Genomic DNA, 9,268 nt, shown 5'->3' on the forward strand with positions numbered 1-9,268 from the left:
GCTTAAATTTTTCCTTTTGAAACATCTTCCTTTTTTTTAATCTCCCTTTCCCCCACCCACTTATTCTCCACCCTCCCACCCACAGCCTATATATTCACAAGTTAATAGGTTAGTAACAGTATTAGTAAGAATAGTAAGAGTAACAACGACAACAACCAACAACATTAATAATATTAATCCCCTATATCTGTATAGCACTTTACGATCTACAAAGCGCTTTTACATCCATTATCTCATCTGTGCCATAATGCATCAGTCATCAGACACACAGGCCTTCAACTGTGCAAGGAAAATAGATCAAATGTTAGAAGTCAAGTGGTGAATAAAGGGGAAGAAAAAGCAACACGAGTAGTGTTGAAGCTGTGAACTTTAAAGACAAAAGGGGGAAGGGCAGAATAAAAATGTGATTTCAAAAATGTATATAAAAATTGAAATTTAAGTTTAGTGTTTGGCATCAAAAACTAGTCATCCTCAGACTAGTGTATATATATATGGCCCTGATTAGTTGTTACCACAAATTGTTAAACTTATCTAATATGTGTATGTAACTCATAGGAGTTGAACTGAGATGCCTTAACATTTTCTTTAAATGACATTGGCATTGCAAGATTAAACACTCAAAGAACACTAAAGCCATGATATGAGTGCAATTTTGACAAAACATTTATGAAACTACTTAAATAAAAGCAATCTATGTACTTCATTTATCATTAGTGTTGATTTTATAGCTATTTTATAATTTATCCCAGACTATTATAAAATATATAAAACTGAGATATAAAGTATCAGCAATATAACTTTGCACTTTAAATAATTTTCAGCTACAGATTTTGCTTTTAGAAAACAAACTTAAAGCAGCTGTTTTGTTTCCTTGTAAAAGGTTCTGTAAATGCATATATTAGGTCCCTGATGGACTTAGCTGTTGTGACTTCCAGACTTTTTCAACAATTGAACTTTTAGACAATGGAACAGACAAAACTTTATTGTGCCTTATTTGTTTATGGTTCCACACAGGACAGTAGAGTTTAAAATTTCAAAATAATGTATGTATGCATATATATTTTTTAAAAATCCATTAATGAGCTTTAAACTGTGGGGTGAATCTGTGAGATGAGGTAAGGAAATTTGGCACATTTCAAACAGTATCCTTTAAGTTTTGGTAAATTGTGTAACACCACATTATTTTTCCACTGTGATCTATAGGTGCTATCCACATAAGTGGGGGTGGTTAATAGCAAGAATCACTGGAATGTTTCTAGTAAATCAACAGGGACAAGCTCCCCAAATACTCACAACCAAATGTTGATATAGAAGTAAAAATATATACAATACAGTCACTTGTTTGTAGTTTGGCACAATGTTTTCCTTTTTTTCCTTGGGTAAATAGTGCATAAACTACTTGTGCAACTGTATGACTTTTGAAGTCTTTTACATAGAACATCAGATTAAAATTTGCTTCCAAAGACTTATTCCCACACTTCAAAATTCTTTTCTTTAAGCACTTACATGTCAACATACATACCACAAGGCATATTTTGAAAGAAATAAAACACAAACATCAAATGTCTTTCTGGAAAATGTGAGTTTCTTCTTCAAACACAGGTAAAACCCAAAATGCTGTTTCTGCTTTTAGGAGATTGTAGTTGGAATCCCTGCAGAAAAACCAAACAATTTATGCCACCTTAGTTAGCTTTAGTGTATGTCCCACAAAGGGATCATACAATCTAAATTTGTTTATATCATACTAAATGCTGTATGATGCAGAAAGAGATACAGATACAGGGGGCACTAGAAAGCACTCCTAATTGCCACACGATGAGATTTTGTTTTCCAAATTATGCTCTTTTTGCTTAAATGATCTTGCCCTTTGTCTATATAACTTTTTGATTCTGTTGTTCAAAATGTTTTTTACTGCAAAGCCCTTCCCTTCCCAAAATCATTCAAGAGCATATTTTAGTTCTATTTTCTCAATTAGTAAAAACTAATGCTGAACAGCAGAAAAAGTAGCCTTGTTAGAGTTTATCCCTAGTAAAGCCACAACAGAATTGCCCAATCTTTTGGGTGGCTTAAAGGTATAGGGATTTTCATGCACTTTTTTCTTTTTAATTTGAGAAAGAAGGGAATGGGACAGTTTCTTTCATGCAAACTTTTGCTTTCAAGAAGGAAAAAATGAGGGACTGTGGGCTTAGCAGGTAGTAGGAAAGCTAAGGGTACATCATCTCAGCCATTTTAGTGCAGTATTACCTCAGTTTTTCAAAAGAAGCTGTCCCAGCCTCATCCTTGTGGACCTGTTCTCGCTCCACGCACTTTCCCTTACACTTCTCATCTCTCAGGGCCTTGGAGCTGGATTTGTGACGATATAATTTTTTGTGTGTTGGTCCATTATTGCCTAAAGTGCTCAGGTTATTATACTTTTTATCAAAGAAGGCAGAGCAAGAGTCCTCATAACCATGCATGTTTGCACGACCAGGATCACCTATCACTGCTTTCCCATTGCTTTTACTCACACCCTTAATGGACCTGTGATTCTTAGTGGCTCCTGGGGACCCACTGTTGACCTTTTTCTTAGATTCCTGTGGTGTCCCAGCCAATATTTTGAGGGTTTTTAATTTTAGGCTATTAGACTCTGGGGAGTAGAATATGTTGGGGTCCCCATGGTGCTCCATGGGTTCCCAAAGGGGCTCTATGGAGGCCATCATGAATCTCTGCACATCTGCCATACCAGAGGCGATGTTGGATAAGATATAGGAAGGCTCCTGAAATTCCCGTTGGTCATCATCAAGGAGGTTATTGGTGTTGGTGCCCATGTTCAGGTCGCTCCAGGCTGGGCTACTCTCCTTCCCCAAAGTCCAATCTCCAGAAAGTCCCTTTTGACTTGGCATCTTCATGGAGGTCACAGGACTACCATGTTGGATACATTCAGCCAATGACTTCCCTGTGGAGGATATGCTGTTGATTTGGCTTCCCCCACGGCCAATGCCAATTTGCATTTTCTCTCCATTGATTGCAGCCATATATTTCCCTTTCTTTGTTGACTTAGGGGCCTGGCGGGAGGTTTTGCCAGGTGGCTTTTCAATCCCTTTGTTGTTGGCTTTGACAGATTTTTTCCTGGTGTTTTTCTGAGAAGAGCTTTGGTTCATAGCCCCACTCTTGTTGGGTGAACTTTTCTTTCTTGATTTTGACACTTTGTTGTTAGTACTCATTTGACCAGATGGATCATTAAATGCTGATAGGCAAGGAGTTTTTTGGAGCAGGCTGACAGAATCCTCATCATTGAACATATGGAACTGAAACTGATGATTATTTAAAGTAAATCCATCATCCACTTGGACCTGCCGTGAAAGGGTACTGCAGTCCCACTTGATTTTCTCCATATTGCCCAATGGTCCTGGGACACCCTCTTGGAACCCCTTCAGTGTTCCTAATGTCTTGATACTCTCACATCTGGTGATTTGAGGGGAAAGACTGGGGGTGTCAGGTGGGGACATCTCTGAGAGAGATGAGTGGCGGAATTTGTCAGGAGTGAAGTTGGAGATATCCAGGAGGTCAGTGGACTCCTTTAATGGTGTTATCTCATCAATGCTCTGCTGGATCACCAGCTTGGGGCTGCAGTGGGCCAGGAAGTCATCAGTAATATCATCATCACCATCTTTTTCACAGGATTTCAAGCTTAAGGAGCAATAATTGCTTGAGTTGACAGAGAGTGGGGCCATTGAATCAAAGCTAAAGAGCCGATCATCATCCATATTGGCTGGGCCCTGCTGGAAAGGAAAGCATATCTCTCCATTATTAAAGTGACATAATTGGTAAGAGTCATCAGATGGGAGTTGGGTGTCTTGCACAGAGGCATATAGGACCTTGTTGCAATTACTGCCACCACTATTGAGGCAGATTCGATTGTATGTTGTAGCTGTGAGGTTATTTTCCATGGGGACTACTTGGGAGACTCCAAATTCATTAGATTGGGTTGGAGCTATCTCCCTTGAGACTTCAGCCATGAATTCCTGGGGACCAGAAGTAGGCTTGTTGGACCACACATTTCCATAGTTGCTTGATTCTATTTTGAAGTTTTGGGATGACTGCTGCAGCTCAGACTCAGAGGATGAGGAAAGCACACAGTCCTGGGCAGGCTGGAGAGGCACAAAAGATTTTTCTGTTTGAGTGAGGCTGCCTTCATTTTGCTCTGGGGAATGGTGAGCGAAGTATGATATACCAGTATTATTTGACAAATCAGAAGCATCTAACAATGTCTGCAGATACCCTCCAGGGATAACAGGTATATTGGTGGCAACATTAGCAGATGATAGAGGCATTTCAGAAGAGCAGGTGGTTGGTAAGAAAGTAGAATTCTTAGCAACCTTTGCCTCATGAAATTCAGATAGATGAGAACTGTTTGAGGTCCCAGGAATAGCTTCATTCTTTAAAGTAGCCATAGAGGATTGATCTTCCAAAAGAGGGCTCATTTGAACAATTGGTTTGCTTTCTTGCCCAGCTTTGATTTTCTTGGATTTTAACCTGGCTTCACTTTTAAATTTGATTTTGTTGAGCACTTTCCTCTCTGGCCCCTTAAATCCTGCATCTTGGGCTTTGACTTTCACTGAGTCAGGGCCTGTGACGTCATTTAAATGTGATCCATTTGCACAGCCGGGGACAGCCAGAGGTGTTGACTTCAGTGTACCTTTCAGGCCTCCATCTTCTTTACGAGTACTACCTTGCCTCTGATCACTGCAGAATGAAATCTGCTTACCACTTGCTGAAGTTTCCACAGATGAGATTCTTTGAATCCTGTGCCTATTGCCAAGTTTAGATTTTCGTTTGCGAGCGGGTGGCAGGAATGACACCTCAAAACTACCTGGTTCAAAGTTTTGTTTTTGGCATAAGGGTATCTTGTTGGAGTCAGTGTTGCTGTTTCTTTGTTTTTTCTTCTTCTGCCAGAAACCCTTCAAGGGGGCCAGCTTGGCATATTTGTTGAGCTGATTCTCACTTAAATTTACTGTTGTCTCACTGGAATCTACCCTACCCAACTTCACCAGCATGTTCTTCTCACCTTTAAAGCGATTGATGATGATATATTTGATAATAACAGGAGGCTCCTTACGAGTTACTTTTCTTCTCTTTTTGGGACACCATTCATCATCATCTTCCTCTTTGGAACCACCTGGCAGCCATTCCTTCCTCTCATTTACTTTTTCACCCTCTAGTGAGTCGACATCATATAGATAGTCTTCACTGTACCTGACTTTTCTCTTGGCTCTAAGCCCATAGTTCTGCTGGGAGGAGGAGCTGCCAGAATTAGTGTCCCGAGCCATATAGCGGCTACAGTCCTTGATCTCCCCCATGGCATCATAAGAGACCTCAATGAAGGAACTGTCATCACTGAAATTCCCTGATGCCTCCAATGAATTGGTAAGATGGCCCTGCTTTGTATTCTTAAATTGCCCTACTTCAGTCCCACTGCATGGTTTATTTAAGGCAGATTTTTCTCCATTATCCTTTTCATCCTTTTTCTCTACACCCTTGTCTTCCTGTTCCTCTTCTTTGCTTTTCTTCTTGTCCAAGTTTTTATCCTCCTCCCCCCAGATGATATTCACATCAGGGACCTTAAACTGGGAAAGATCGCTGTTCTGCTTCAGGACCCCACTCTTAGACTCCCGCTTGGGGCAAGTAGTAAAGACACTGGGGAAAAAGTTGAATTGGGCATCCTCCTGCATTAGAAGGGTGGTCTTGTCTCGAACATTGTCTTGGAAGGACTCATATCGAATTTTCAAGGAACAGACATCACTGCCCAATGTTGATTCATCATCATCAAACATGTAGTTATCCACATCTTCTTCAGAGAATAAGTTGACAGACAGCTCATTTTTGGAACAGAGGTCAAGTAGTTCAATCTTACTCTCACTAATGAAAGTCTCAAAGTAACCCCAATCCTGATTGGAATTTGCCAGCAAAGCCTCTTCCGTATTACACTTGTCTAACAGTAATGCCTCATAATAACTTTTCTGAGCTGGATCCTCCAAGTCGATGTCAGATTTCTCAGCTTCCCGTTTTTCTCCCGCCCTTGATTTGTGCAGAGGAAAACCTAGGAGCTGGTCTGAGAGCAACTGCTCTCCATATTTCATGTTTTCTCCAGCATTAATACACTGAATCCCTATATCAGAAACTGCACAGGTTTCATAATCCTTATTTAGATCACCAACTTTCAGACTGATCCCTGGCTCAGGATCTACTGCATCCTTGGATTCCATGAAGCAGCCCAAACAAGTCCGGCTTGGCTGCATGAGGCAGTCCCCATTCAGAGCTGACATGCCTGCAGGCTCCATTATGGCGAATGGAGCTTTCTCACACTCATTGGGCAGTGACCATGTATGCAGGCTTTTTGCAACACCAGATGTAAGGGAGATGGCATTCACAGAAGCACTATTAGCAGCATGCTCAGGTGCTTCAATTAGCCCCAAAGGAGATGGAGGGCTCTGCATACAAGGTTTCTTAGAAGGCAGAGGCAGGAGACCCCTGGGATACATCAGGGTCTCTTTTTGAACCACCGGTATAGGCTGGATTGGTGCCGTAGCTTCTAGAGCTGCCAATGACTTTATTGCCACATCCTGGTCCTCTGAATCTGGAGAAAAGGGAAGGAAATGACAGAAATAAAGTTAAAGGTCTTAGACCACACTCATTAACTCTCTTTCCCTTGATCAGTTTCTGGTACTTGATCTTATATAAGCTAAGGCTCAACTTCTCTGGCTTTAGAACTGGAAAATACAAAGTTAAAGAATAACACTGATTTTATATTGAACATTCACACAAGTGAAAAATAGTACTTGTTTAGATTAAGCTTTTTCTTTAGACACAGATAGAGCTCTCCTCAGAAATAAGGAAATAATTGGACTGCTTGATCAATTTGAAAGTCAAGGCTCTCAGGGTGGGAAAATGCTCAGGTGGGATAGTTATGGTTTTAAGCTATAAAACTTAGTCCTGTCATTCAGACCTCTGTTCTGGAAGCTGCTCTGCATCTAGACATTCCAAGCCACACATCAGAGCATATTTCTAATTCACTATGAATTTTGAGGAACTTAAGTGTTCATCTAACAAAGATGGTTTGCAAAAGCAAAGTGTTTGGATTAGCTAGCTCTTAAAAACCCTTCTAGCCCAGTTAGAAATTTGGTGGAACAAAATTTAGGATTAATATCAATCTCAGAGGCACCCTAGACTTAACCTGCTCCAAGTGTCCATTTTATGGACACTAAAAATCTACAGTAATAACAAAAGACTACTAGGAGAGATAGTATATACTATAATTAAATTCTTACCATTTTCTTTGACCCCATTAATCAGAGTGTTTTCTCCATTGGCTGAGGCAACAACAGCCTTATCTTGTTGGTTATCCATGAATGTAACCTCTTATTGTTTCATTCCAAGTCCAAATGCTGTCCAACCTGCACATTTCAAATATATAATGTTAGTCAGTAAATGTATTTTTTTCTCTGTTTTAAGGTTATTTCAGTTAGATAGGTCTTAAAAGGCTCACTGGAATTTACATTTCCAGACTGGCTTCTTTGTTTACTATTTTTTTTTTCATAGTTTATACCTACTATATAAATCAGTTTTTAAAATTTTATTTAAATTCAAGTTAGTTAACATATAGTGTAGTATTGGTTTCAGGAGTATAATTTAGTGTTTCATCACTTACATATAATGCCCAGTGCTCATCCCAACAAGTGCCCTCTTTAATACCCATCACCCATTTAGCCCATCCCCCACCCACCTCCCTCCATCAACCCTCAGTTCTCTTAACTACACCGTCTCTTATGGTTTGCCTCCCTCTCTGTTTTTTTATCTTACTTCAATTTTAAACTTATACTTCATTCATACATCCTAGATACTTCTATCCCCTCTAGGCTACCATATTATTCATAATGGAAATCTGAAGAAGCAGGCAAACTTACACCTTCTTCCAGATAGGAATATATTTAACCTAATCATGGCCATCCACTTAGAAAGGATGCAACGTGAAGTCCAGAGTGACCTGAGATAAGGAATGTATGCGTGTAGTGATTGGCTTTATTTCTGTTTGCCTCATTTCCACTTCAGATGATCTAAAGCTCTTCAAAAACAAGGCAATTCATACATACACACACACATATACATCACACTCAGCTTTTCTCTCTCTGTGCCTTAAAATTGGACTGCTAAGGATGGAAAGAGGCAGAGAATTCCTTTCCTGGTTTCTCAACGTTCATGACCTTAACTCTGTTATTGACAAATATTCCTCCCAGCCCACCAGGATTTTAAAATGTTGCTACAAAGAAAATCTGAAATTTCTGAAAAGGTCCCTACATCATCTGGTATTTTAGGGCATAGATTACATATCTATAGCCCTTTATCTCCTGCCCACCTACCTGGGTGGTAGGTATATGCAAAACAATAGAAAACAAGGCCACCTGAGATGGAGTTGTCTACCACATGCCATCAGAACATGTGATAGACATATAAATCCTTATTTATTACAACCTCCTTTTTCCTAGACCTTCTTCTCAGGCAAGTATCCATACCTTTATTAAAGACACAGACTTCAGGGTGCCTGGGTGGCTCAGTTGGTTAAGTGTTCAACTCTTGATTTTAGATCAGGTCATGATCTTAGGGTCCTGGGATCAAGTCCCAGGTTGGCCTCTGTGCTCAGCAGGTAATTTGCTTGAGGATTATCTCTCTCCCTCTCCCTCCACCTCTCTCTCCCTCCCTCAAATAAATAAATAAAAAATTAAATAAATAAATAAATAAATAAATAAATAAATAAATAAATAAATATTTTTTTAAAAAGCACAGACTGCTGATGGCCAAGCAGCTATTACAAAAATCTCAAATGTATACTCACTTATCCTACCACATGAATAAACCATAAAAAGTAGGTACAGCTTTGATGGAACAAAAAGCAGTAAGCAGAATTTTACATGATTCAATCTCTATGATATTTTACCTATTTCTTTATCTGTAAAATAAGAAGTCTGTATTAGGCAACCACTCAGTTTTAAAAATGTCAGATTGTGCTGAGTTTCCCTGAACATTTATATATCAGAATTGCCAAACTTTCTTCTCATTTTATACAAGACCTGATTTGAGAGTAGCCAATAAACCACAGGTGCCAGGGAGAAGAGAAGGATATGCTTAGTTGTATTTACACAGAAAGAAGGGCTGAAGATTTCTAAAAAGTGGGGAGGAGTGACTAGCAATTTCAAAGTCTCCATCCCTTGGCAAGAAGGGCTCATTTGTGGTG

At 39.6% G+C, this 9,268-nt stretch overlaps 1 protein-coding gene across 1 annotated transcript; it reads right to left on the bottom strand.

Moving 5' to 3' along the window:
- Positions 1-90: 90 nt before the first annotated feature.
- Positions 91-7,427, bottom strand: NEXMIF (neurite extension and migration factor). Its single transcript, XM_025866649.2, has 3 exons — positions 7,308-7,427; positions 2,245-6,616; positions 91-1,652 (listed from the first exon to the last, which is right to left on the bottom strand). The coding sequence occupies exons 1-3, from the start codon at positions 7,384-7,386 to the stop codon at positions 1,559-1,561; spliced, it is 4,545 nt and encodes a 1,514-aa protein (XP_025722434.1). The 5' UTR covers positions 7,387-7,427; the 3' UTR covers positions 91-1,558.
- Between the last annotated feature and the right edge of the window lie 1,841 nt (positions 7,428-9,268).

The sequence above is a fragment of the Callorhinus ursinus genome, unplaced genomic scaffold, assembly GCF_003265705.2.
Source record: "Callorhinus ursinus isolate GAN/ISIS: 27379988/994484 unplaced genomic scaffold, GSC_fseal_2.0 scaffold40, whole genome shotgun sequence".
Taxonomy (NCBI): Eukaryota; Metazoa; Chordata; class Mammalia; order Carnivora; family Otariidae; genus Callorhinus; species Callorhinus ursinus.